We start from the raw sequence: 12032 nt of genomic DNA, 5'->3' as shown, positions 1-12032 counted from the left end.
TCCCCCTCCCCCAGCCCAGTCAGTTAAATTAGCACCTCTGGGGGTGGGACTGGACATCAGTGTTTTTAAAAGCTATCCGGGAGATGCAAATGTGCAGCCAGGGTGGAGAATCACTGCGGTCATCCAATCCCTTCATTTTACTGATGTCCCCTGGATTAGTCAGGGTTCTCCAGAGACAGAACCAATAGGATGTGTATACAGATGCAGATAGATGAGAAGGGGCTTATTAGAGGACTTGGCTTCTGTGATCATGGAGGCTGAGGGGTCCCATGGCAGACCTGCAAGCTGGCCTGGCTCGGTCCGGGTCTCAAGGCCTCCGAACCAGGGAGCTATGGCGGGACCCTCAGTCCAGGGCCAATAGCCTGAGAACCTGGAGGGCTGCTGGTGCAAGTCACAGTCCAAAGGCTTGAGAACCTGGAGCTGATGTCCAAGGGCAGGAGAAGGGTGTCCCAGCTCCAGGCAAGACAGAGAATTCACCTGACCTCTGCCTTTTGATTCCATCTGGGTCCCCAGCTGATTGGATGGTGCCCGCCCACACTGAGGGCGGATCTTCCCCGCATAGTCCCCTGACTCAGTCACCCATCTCCTCCAGAACACTTAACAGACACACCCAGAAATCATGCTTTGCCAGCCAGCTGGGTATCCCTTCATCCAGTCAAATGGACACCTGAAATTAACCACCATGCCCAGAGAGAAGAAAAGGCTTGCTGGAGGCCACACAGACAGCTAGACTAATTTTGGGCTTTAGATGAATTTTCTCAGCTTTATCTCACCAGCATTTCCTTTTATCAGGTACTTAATGATTTCAGATCAGAGTATCCTGGACTTATTTCTGTCTCATCCAATGAGGCCTATCAGGCCAGGTTAAGCCAGAGACTTTTTCTTTCTGCTGTTTATGATGGTGTAACATTGCTGAAACAGCTGCCCCAGCGACACTGTGAGCTCATTCTGAGCTGAACCAACACTTTCTAGGTCTCTGGCTGCTCCCCGGCAGAGCTAATGCTGGCCACCACACCGAGTGCCATGGAACCAGCTGTCCTCCAGGACAGTGGAGAAGAGAAAAAAGCACCTGGGTTTTGGAATCTGACCTAGATTTGAATCTTGGCTTCACCATGTAAACCTCACAGAGCCTCAGTTTCCTCCTCTGTGATACAAGCTAAACCCATCTACCTGCAAAGCTGGGCTTGCTGGAGAGCTAGTCAAGCCTCGCCTTCAGCATCCCCGGCTTGCACAGGCTCTTCCCAAAGCCCTGGGAAGGGCTCTAGCGCCTCTGTGGTCGTGGTTTTTATTCTTTTTCATAAACAGAGTGTCCCCCCAACACACACAGCTTTAGACCCTGCAGAACTTGGATCTGCTCCTCCCCACCCCACAGAATTGGTCTGGGAGTTAAGGTTCTATTCATAAGGCATGAGGCATACAATAGGTGCTCAATAAATGTTACTTCCCTCCAGAACAGCCCAGAAGAGGGGTGGAAGGACAGACAGAACAGCAGGCCTATGTGCTTGTTACATGCCCCTTTAATGCTCCATCCATTGCCATGCAAAAGCCCAGCCCAGCAAGAGGGTTGCTAAGGTGCCGCCTGGCTCTCCGGCGGGGCTTCCTTGTCTCTTATGTGCCCGTGGATCCAATCGAGGTAGCGGCTGACTTTGGTGTAAACACCGTAGTTGTGAAGGAGCCCACAGCCCTCACCCCAGCTCACCAGACCCACCAGAAACCAGGTGCCGCGGAAGTACGCGACCATGGGCCCCCCACTGTCACCATCGCAGGCGTCCTGCCGGTCCCCGAGGATGCCCGCACACAGCATGTTCTCAGACACCATGTTGCTCATCACCTTGCTGCACTCATTGCGCGGGACCACGGGAATCTTGATGAAGTTGAGAACGAAGGTGCGGTTTCTCTTGGGGTCCTTCTCTCGGCTGCTCTGGTAGCCCCAGCCCGTCACGATGGTCTCCTGGCCGGCCTGAGTGAGCTTGCGCTCTGCGAGGCCGCTGTCCGGGAGGCAGACGGGCACGATGGTCTGCGAGAGGGTGGCGGGCTGGGCCAGGCGCACCAGCGCGATGTCGTTGTCTGTGGTGCTCTTGCTGTAGTTGGGGTGGACCAGGACCTCCTCGATGTCCAGGTCCAGCTCCCACCTCTCCCAGCGCCGCAGGTCATACTCTCCTGCCGGGCACAGGGCACCGTCAGAGTGGGCTGCGGGGAGCCTCTCCCCCACAGCACTTTCCCCAGGCCCACCCACTGCTGTGCCCCTGCAGGCCTGGGCTGGGGGCCTGAAGAGGGACCATCCCAGAGACTGTGTACCCACATGTCCCAGGCACTGCCTGGAGCCACCTGTCTATGCTGTGGATCCCTATCCATGGTGGCTTTTCCTGCCAGAAGGAGTGGCCAACGGTGTCAATCGCAAAGGGGCAAGATGCTGGTCCATTTTCAGGACTCATGAAGGTGAGACCAGAACCAGAGAAGGAATGGGCAGCAGGGAAGCCCGAGGCCCCCGAAAACCACAGACACAGACCAGAGCCCCAGAGAAATGTGGAGCAAAGGTAGCTGGAGAGACCAGGGCAGGAGCAGCAGACCGGGAGAGGAGGACCCCCAGCACACGGCACTGCCAGGGAGGAGAGGGCAGGTCCCACCTGAGAGACAAGGTCCTCTCAGGCCAGACTGATGGTTCCTGGGGAAGAGCACCTGGAAATTTTAACCCAAGCCCCTCAGGGGGCCACTGGCTATAGATTATGCTGTAGGAAATGTGAATTTGGTCATTCTCAGTATACTTTTTCTACTTTTTGGCATAAAGAATTGAGCCAGACGCCCCATTCCAGAAATTGCCAGAGATCGAGGGTGATGCCCGGGCGTCCCCAACCTACTCGTGGCTTTGGCAGATGCCAGGACTCCCGCTGCACAGCCCCATCCCCATCCGTCCATGGGAGGCACAGCCCTGAGGCCAGGCCTTGCTGGCCTCTGCACCTGAGGGTGCTGAGGCCCACACAGAGTCTGCTCCACATGAGTGGGAGTGCAGAGGGCAGGGTCTGTGTAGCCCCTCACTCACAAACATGTGTGTGCAGGTAACTGTGCCCAGGTTCGAAGAGAGCACCAGAGAACCCCCTACTGCAAAATACCAGGTGTCACGGGTTGGGCAGAGCAGGGCACATAGGCCTCTTCCCCTCAAACACCTTCTGTGGAGCTCAAGAAGCCTCTTGCTTAAGCACCTGGGGAGCAGGGTCCCCCAAACCTGAACAACCTGCCTGGTCCCCCCACCCAGGCCTCTGGCAGCCCCCCTCCTGTCAGTCTCCAGCCCATACCAAGCCTGACAAGGAGCTTCCTGGGGTCCTCCAGGCAGTGGGCCGCTGTCAGCACCCAGGAGGGGTGGATGAGGACCGCCCCACAGGCCAGCTTCTTCTGCGAGTCCAGCAGGACCACCTGCAATAGGGCGAAATGATGACATCACAGGCCTGCCTCCAGTTCAGGGCATCTGGGTCTCATCTGCACTTTCCTGAGTTCCCTGGTCATGTGGGCATAGGCCTAGGCCCTTTTCTGGCATTTTCTATTTTTGCCCATTTTACAGTGTTATCCTGTCCCAGGGTGCCTTCCTGACTGCCCATGCTGTTCCTGTACTGGTCATACTGTTCCAGGCACCCTCAGCCACACCCAGTGTCACCCAGCGAGCTCCTCTCATCCTTGGAGCCTTGGCCAGGACTTGTGTCCTCCAGGAAGACTCTGTGGCCCCCAGGATGCCTGGGTATTCCCTTTGGGCCCCACGCAGCCCCTCTCTTGAAGGGCCTTCCTGGCTCTGACCCCATTGGGCTGCCCGGTCTTTGGGGTCCTGACCCTCACAGAGTCTGAGTCCCCAGGGCCAATACCCCCTCTTATTGGTTTCTATCGCCCCCATGCCTGTTAGAGAGGGGAACCCACTAAGTGTCAGTTCCCATGTGGAGGCTGGAGGGCTACGCAGGCCCAGCCCTCCCTCCTAGCCCTCCCCCATCGGTGGGCTTCTTCCTCAAATCCCACCGGCAGAGCAGTGTCTTTCCAGCTCTTTTTAGAGACTGTAACCCTCCCTCCTGCATCCCCCCTCCATGGCCCCATGCCCCCCCCACCCACCCTGGCTGCTCCTCTCCCCCCAGGTCGCGTCTCTCTTTCCCTGAAGTATCCCCCACCTTTATCATCCCCTGCAAGCAAGCAATGGCAGCTTCCCTTTCGGTTTCTGCACCCTGAGCACAGCTGCGGGGAGGGGCTCAGTGACCCCGGCCCTAGAGCCTCCCACCTGCCAGGGGCTGTCTCCCCGTCTGGTCAATTTCCCATCGACGAGCCGCGGGTCTACTTGGTCTTCTTGGTCTTCTGTGTCTCGTTTCAGGTGAGTGCGCTTCTTCTCCATCCGCCTCCACAGCCTCCCACAAGGGAATTTCACTGAGATAGACAGAGGTGGTGAGGGGCCTGCCAGGCACTCCTCCGGAGACTGCCCTCTTGTCTTTGTCCTCCTCCTGCCTACAGGCCACTTTGCTACAGTGCAGGGTTCAAGGGACCAATGATACTTAGACCACTCCATTAATATTAGCTACAACCCAGCTCCAGTCAGTCAGTCAGTCAGTCAACGAACAGTGCCACCGAATGGCAAGAGTCAGACCAGGCCACATCACCTGCTGGCTGTGGTTCTTACATAGGTCATTAAACTTCCTGAAGGCTCATTGTAACCCAGGATTGGGGGTGGTCCCTGGGATACATTAGCAAGGTCTTATGCTGGGATGCTGCCGAGCTCCTCACAGAGGAGAGGAATTATAGGGAGAAGGAGGTGAGCATTCTTGGAGAGCTCCTACAGTAGGAACACACGTTTGTGAGGCCTCCCTGACAAGAAGAGAGCGCATACACCATGGAGAACTGAGGGCTGGAAGGTCAGCCTGAGTCTGCTGAAAATGGACCTTGAATGCCAAGTCCAGATAGCTAGACTTAAAGAGGCAATGGGGCGCCATCAGCAGGGGAGCTGCATAATGACAAGAAAATGGAGAGGACACAACAGCAACACCATTCCAGAAGCTGCCGGCAGATGAATGGACACAGTAACTGACTTGGCAGACTGGAAAGCAAAATCTCAGCAGAAGGATTGGACCACAGAAACAGGAGGCCTTGGGGGTCCGGGAAGGCAGTGCAGGTGGGGGTGCTGTTGAGAGTTTGTAAGAGAAACTGCGAGAGCCCTCCTCACTAGCTTGACTCCCCTCTCCTTGCCTGCAGAAGGTGAACCAGAGACTCTGACTAGGGACTCTAGGCCTGCCTGGGGAGGGAGTGGTGCTCTTGGCTGACCACAGGGAGTTAGGCAAAGGTCCACCCTGCTCCAAGGGGCCGAACGCCATAGGGAGCATCCTCTGTCCTCCAAGAGCTTGGTGGATTCCTCTAGGAAAGCAGCCTCAAAGGAAAACCCTCATGATCTGGTGTCCTGCCAATGACAGGGCCTTCCCACCGCCTGGCAGGAAAGCCCACAGGTCAACAGGCCCAAAAGGTGTTTCTTTGCAGCTTCGTGGGAATCTCTAATTATTTCAAAATAAAAAGTTAAAACTTTAACTCTTTTTTTTTTTTTCCTTTTTTAAAAAAGAGACAGGGTTCCCCTATGTTGCCCAGGCTGGTCTCAAACTCCCAAGCTCAAGCAATCCTCCCACCTCAGCCTCTTAAAGTGCTGGAATTACAGATCTGAGCCACTGATCCTGGCCAAAAATTGTTTTCAGCAGAAGCACTGAACTATAAAGTTTGTACAAAGTTCCCTGAAAGAAGAACACAAAGTCAAAGAAATGAGAAATAGAAGACACAATAAAACTAGGGGAAAGAGGTCTGAATAATGGGAGGCCCGGAAAGAGAAACAGAGGAAGCAAAGGGGAGATTGTTGAAGGAATAAGTAACACATGCTCCCAGAGGTAGAAAGTAGGAATTTCCACATTAAAAAGCTCCACCTTATGATGAAAATGAATGAAAAAAAGACCACGCCAAGGAACAGCATGCTAAAATGTAAGAGTTGTAAAACTGATTTTTAAAGTTTCGTACATATATAAACTTGATTAAAATGCATAAAAAGGAAAATATACAAGAAGACAGAATCAGGGTTCTGTTCTCTCCTCAAAGAAGCAAGGGGTAAAGAGGGAAGTGCGATTCCGGCCGGACAACATCAGAGAAAATTAATGCAGCCAAGCTAGATGGAGGCGCTGCAGTCCTGGTCCCCGATCCGCTCAGACTGGAGATCTGAGCCACCCCTGGACTCGCGCTCCGGGAGGTGGCCCCAGGTGGGCAGGGACGCGCAGAGGAAGGCGGGGACGCCAGGAAGAGAGCAAGCAGAGAAAGCGGAGGGGCCGCCCCGCTCCCTGGCTGACCGCACTAAGTCTGCCGCTGCCCCCGGGCTCAACTTGCTCCTCGCTCCCTCCCTATAGAAGCCTCCTGTGCCGCGCCCCGTGAAGGGGCCTGCGCACGCCGCCCACGAGCACCCGGCGCGGTTGCTGGGCGATGTATGGGGGCCTCTCACCTGCGGGCTCGCATTGCAGGTGGTCGTCCCCCAGCTTGTAGCCGAGCGCGCAGCTGCAGCGCCGTCCGCCCTCCTCCTCCAGGCAGTAGTGCATGCAGCCGCCGTTGTCCAGCGAGCAGTTGAGGAAGCTCACCTCTGCGGGCAGGGGAGGCAGCAAGCAGCGGGCGCTGGTGCGGCGCCCCCCGACCCCAGCCCCGGCCCGCCGCCCGCGCGCCTGCGCCCCCCTCGCCCCTCACCGCGCTGGCAGAAGCGGCCCTCCCAGCCGTCGCTGCAGTCGCAGCTGAAGCTGCCGATGCCGTCGATGCACGTGCCGTGCCCGCAGCACAGGCTGCCGCACGGGTGCTCCGAGGGCCGGACCAAGCACTGGTCATCATCTGCGACACAAGGCGGGGCAGGGGGTCAGCGGCCAGAGACTCTGAGGGCCGCGGGCGCCGGCAGAGCAGCCGGGGATCTAGAACGCACTCACCGACGTACTTGGACCAGAAGGCCAGCTGTGGAGAGAGCGGGCAGCGTCAGGCGCCTGCAGCCGAGTGTGCGGAGGGGGCGCGGCGGGGTGGGGCAGGGCGGCCGGTGAGTGGGCAGGGGACGGGAGCGCTTCCGGACACACGGGGATCCACGCCCGCCTCCCCCGCCCTCCAGCATCCCCCACCCGCGTCCAGCCTCAATCCCGCGTCCCTCGAGCAACGCCCTCTCCCAAGCAGCTCCAGCACTGCTCTAGCGATTGTCGGCTCCCACAGCAGCCTCTGCAGCCTCTGCAACGCAAGAGACCGAATCCCTCGCCAGGTCGCTCGGCCTCCTTCCAGCTCCCTCTACGCACCAGCTCAAGGACCCTTGAGCACCTAGCCTTTCCCTAAGCCAGTGTTCTCAGAGTTGGGGGGGCGGGGGCAGAGGGTCTGCGTTCCTAACCAGGTATCAGGACTGGGCTGTTGCTGGTGGTGGTCTGGGACCAGCCACCCCACGCTGAGATGCCTGCTCCATCAGAAAGGGCCAGCCAAGGCCTGCGGTGGCTGAGAGCATGGGTGAGGCGGGAGCATCCGCTTGATGTGATCAGATGTGTGCGGCAGAAGGTCATTGTGGCTCTGCCAGAGAGGCCACAGGGGAAAGAGGCGGTGCGGATGGAGGGGGGCATTTAGGGGTCCAGTCAAGGAGGTGGAGGCTGAGGGCAAGAGAGGGTGCAGACCAGAGGGTCTCCTTTTGCCTTGAAAGCCTGCGCTGGGAAACATGCCTACAGATGGATGCCTTGGAAGGCTGGGTCAGGGCACAACTTTCAGGTCCTAGTGGTTGAAGCGAGCTCCAGGAACAGAGTGAGTCTGAGCCTTGTCTCAGGAAGCCAGCCCCCTTACCAAGCTCACCCTGCTACTTGGGGCCACCTCCACAGGGCTCTGGGGGTCCCAAAGGACTTGGACCCTTAGGCAAATAGGACACAGACCCTGTCTTCTGACCCTTCGAGCAATCAGATTTTCTCTCCTTGATGTGAGGCACAGAGTGAGCGATTTTATGTGGACAGAAGTGAGTCTCAGTCACACATACCCTGATCAGCAGGGGCATGGGTGGTAGCAGGGTGGTCTCTGGGTCTTTGTGAGACAAGGAGGGGAGGCAGTGGTGCTAAGGGGTGGCTGGAGGATAGACGAAACCGCCTACAGCGTGGTTGGGTGGGAGTCCCTGCCTAGGGCTGCCCCACACCCTTTACTGGAGCTTCTTCTCGAGTTCTGTTTCCTGCAGTCACATGCGCCTGGCCAACACCATAAGGCCAGCATCCTCCTCACTCCCCTCAGCCACCCCCACAAGCAGGAGGAGAGGGGGCTGACACCCACCACCTCCCCAGCTCCTAAGAGGGCCTCAGCATTGGGCCCCCACCTGCTCCTCCAGGCCCCTGATGGTCACCAGCTCACCCCTGAGCCTCATCCCCTGGACCTGTGGTGGCCTTACTGTGTCATCCACGTTTTGGAAAATTTCCTTGGCCTCCTCGAAGTCACAGATCTCCTCTGTGCACTCCCGCTCCAGGTTGCCAGGCCGGAGCTCCTCCAGAAAGTTGTTGGCGCGTTTCTGGATCCGCAGTACCTGGTGGGCACGCTCGCTGCTGGAGAACACTGAGTCTGGTTTTGGAGGGAGGGGGAGCTCACCTTGGTGGAGGGGCCTGAGAGGGGCTGGGGCCATGAGGGGGTCTGAGGAAGCCCAGCCAGGAGAGCCTGGGAAGTTCTTGTCTCCGCCCCCTCGGGACTCATGCTAATTCCAGGTCATAGCCAGGCACTGGGCTTCTCTGCTGTCTTCCTCCCTGGGAAGCAGGTGGCAGTTAGAGGAGGAAGCCTTGCTCTGAGATGGACAGGCCTCCCTGTGAACCCCACCCTGACCTCTGTGTATCTGAGCCAGTGTTTTTACCTCTTGCAGTCACATGTGCCTGGCCAACACCATAGGGCCAGCCTCCTCATCGCTCCACTCAGCCTCTATTTACTCATCCAAAACATGGGGATGAGATCGCCATGTAAAACACCCAATACCGTCCCTGGCCCAGAGATAAGCACCCAAGGATGAGTGCCCTGGCTGCCGCTGTGAAGACTGCCAAGCTAATCGCCTCACGTTCCTCCAGTGCACAGCGTGCAGCCCATCTTGATGCATCCCCCAGTCTCCCTCTCCTCCCCGGCCAAGCATTTCCCATGCTCCTCCCCTTGGGCGAGGACAAACAGACCTGTTACCCAGTGAGAGTCACCAAATGTCTCTCGGGCTTTGTGAAGTGTTTGTCTTGGGTGCAGGGGACAGTTAGGAGGGAGGATGAGGGCTGGAGGGAATGACATCGTAGAGGAGGTGTGCCTGAGCTGAGGACAGCTCGGAGAAAAGGTGGGGGTACGGGTCCCAGGCAGATAAGCAGCTCAATAAACGTACAAATGCAACCAACAGAATGGTGTGGCTCTAGGGGCCTGCGTGTCCCGCAGACCTCCCCAAGAATCATGGCCTTCTCCTGTTAACTGTGGAGACCAGGAAAGGGGCTGGGGCAGGGGCAGGGCAGCCATGAGCCGGACGTGCATTTGAGGAGGAGAGGCTGCGCTGGGCAGTGTGGGTGGTAGCCTGGACCTGGGGTCTTCACAGCCGAGGGAGTGAGGGGGTGGAGAGGGAAGTCCCAGGGGACTCTGCGACCATCCTGTGGGGCGGAGGGAGCTTTAGGAAGTAATCACAGGGCTCCCTGCTGTCACGTGTGCCTGCCCTGGCAGCCCTTGTGTGGCACTCTGGCAGCTGGCCCACCTGGGACTGATCAGTTGATTCCTGCCATTCCCGTCTGCCCCTCATCTCACCCAGGGCTCAGAGAGATGGTGGAAGCTGTGAAGTCCTGGGCAGATGCCCACTCAGGCCTTGTAGAGGCCACAGGGGTCCTGGGGTAGGGGTGGGGAGGCCTTACCAAGAGGAGCTGGTGAGCTGGAAATTCCCCAGGTGGCCAGGAACAGCAGGAGGCTTGCGAGCCGCCACATTCCAGAGGCGCTGGTACCTGTCTGAGGAGGACTTCTGAGCTGCGGGCAATGCCCACCCCCACCGCTGCTCTGCCTGCACCTTCCAGGTGGAGGCGGAATGGAAGGACTGTCCCTGTGTGCTGGCTGTTAGGGTGGAAGCTGGGATTGAGGGCCATTGTTCGCTAGACACATAGCCACCCTCAGAAGTCGTCAACTGTCCCCTCTATGTGGGGCTGAGGTCACACTGCCTGCCTAGATACTAGCGGCTCCAAAATGCGGTGGAGAGGGCGCCGGGATGTTTGTGCCCTCCCTGGGGGCAGTGGGTTGGCTGCCTCTTCGGTCTGATGGCTGGGCTGAGAATATTAGCTAATGTTGATTGGACACTCATGGCGTCCTTCAAGCAATTTTTACAGGATTCAGAGGGCAGGCCATGACGCCAGACTGCACAGTGCAAACTCCAGCTCCAGCACTTACTGGAGGGCAGTGTGGGCCACGATGCTTAACTGCTCCTCCGCTTCCTCGTTTATAAAACAGATGGAATCACATGTTATATTTCTGCCTTAAAGGATGTGAGAATTAAAGGAGTTAATCCACATAAAGTTCTCCAAACAAACAGGCTTTGCACAGAGCTCCTGCTCAGTAAACATGAGCTATTATGACTTCAGTTAAGGCTCACAACCACCCAAGAGGTAGCTATTAATGCTGTCAACCCCATTTCATAGAGGGGGAAACTGAGGCTCGGAGGAGTTTGGTGGTTTCTTAAAAATCTAACCCCAGAGGTGGCAGAGCCAGGACTCAAGGCCAGGCCTCTGTGGCTCCAGGCATGGAAACTCAAACCCTGCCCCAAACCACCAGGTGCCCCACAAGGCCACAGAGGTAGCCCTGGGGACCAGAGACCAAGGAGCCGCCCCAGTGGGTAGGCTGCCTGGCCCTCTGCACACCCTGCCAGCCCCTGCTCTGCATTCTTGCCTACTCCCTCTGAGGCTGCTTCTGAGATCTGTTCAAATCTGATACCCCCAAAGGTGGAAGTGGGGTGGAGAGAATGGAGGATCCTTTGCTCCAAACTGCCTGTCGGAATGGCCCTGGGCCCTGGGACCCTCGTCCTGGAAAGAGGGAGGCGCGTGGCAAAGGGCCCCAGGACTGTGGCTGCCAGGCCGAGCCAGTGGAGGGCCTCGCTTCCTTTTACCCCAAGCTCCGGGGGTCTCGAGCACCCTGGCTGGAGGACTCAGCCCTCACCACCACCTAACTCTCCTCTCCCGGGGACAGCCCTCCCTCCACACCCGTCATATACCTGCCCGGAGGGGGACTTACAGGGGTGGGTCGTGGAGAAACTGCAAATTCGCCGTCCTGCCGCCATGACAGGCTGGAGTTCGAGTTAATCCATAACCACAAATATTTGCTTGGCCCTCAGCGCTAAGGCCTCCCTCTCCATAGACAAACAAAAGTGGCAATAGCATTCCTGGTCCTAGCTCAGCACGGCTTGGGTTACCTGAAGCCCACCTCTGCCCACCACGGATGCCGTCCAGCAGGGAGGGAGGTGAGGGCAAAACCCTTGACAGATGTGGTCTCATTTTAGCCCCAAGTGGCTGGCTAAGGGAGGGACGTTGTCCCTGTTTTTCAGATGGGGACATTTTGCCCAGAAACATTGTAGTTTGTCCAAGATCAGCACAACAGGTAATATTCCATATTTCATCAAATCTAGGATGCCATTAATTATAAGACAGACCTATTTATGTGCCACCATACAAGAAAAAAGACACTGTCCCAATGATATGCCATCCCAATTTCTGATACATAAAACCATAAGAAGATGCCCCTCTTTGGGTCCCCAGTGCGTGGATGCTGGGCACCTCCAATTGCTCACAAACTCCCCCCGCCCCCTCCCACGAAACTGCACATATCGTCCCTCTAACCTCTACTTTTCAGGCAAGGACACTCAACTCTGTGTTACTTGCCCAGATCCCCCGAGCTGGTAGTTGGCAGATTTAATTTGAACTCAGGTCTTGCTGCTTCCACTTGGCTTCTCTTGTGAACCAGTAAGAAAAATGAGTGGGAATCCCGAAAGGCTGCAGCAGTTTCCTGGCTGCGGTGCCAGAAGGGAGAAG

At 57.2% G+C, this 12032-nt stretch overlaps 1 protein-coding gene across 1 annotated transcript; it reads right to left on the bottom strand.

The window, feature by feature from the left end:
• Positions 1 to 1272: 1272 nt before the first annotated feature.
• Positions 1273 to 11301, bottom strand: PROC (protein C, inactivator of coagulation factors Va and VIIIa). The gene is given in 9 exon segments (XM_037745659.1): positions 1273 to 2160; positions 3294 to 3411; positions 4253 to 4395; positions 6488 to 6670; positions 6673 to 6861; positions 6954 to 6978; positions 8417 to 8583; positions 9879 to 9965; positions 11239 to 11301. Coding segments are annotated over 9 exon segments (1551 nt in total). The 5' UTR covers positions 11285 to 11301; the 3' UTR covers positions 1273 to 1567.
• Positions 11302 to 12032: the final 731 nt, after the last annotated feature.

This window comes from Cebus imitator, unplaced genomic scaffold (genome assembly GCF_001604975.1).
Source record: "Cebus imitator isolate Cc_AM_T3 unplaced genomic scaffold, Cebus_imitator-1.0 Scaffold207, whole genome shotgun sequence".
In the NCBI taxonomy this organism is placed as follows: domain Eukaryota; kingdom Metazoa; phylum Chordata; class Mammalia; order Primates; family Cebidae; genus Cebus; species Cebus imitator.
The sequence above is the reverse complement of the archived record's forward strand: the minus strand, read 5'-3'. Positions and strand labels throughout refer to the sequence as shown.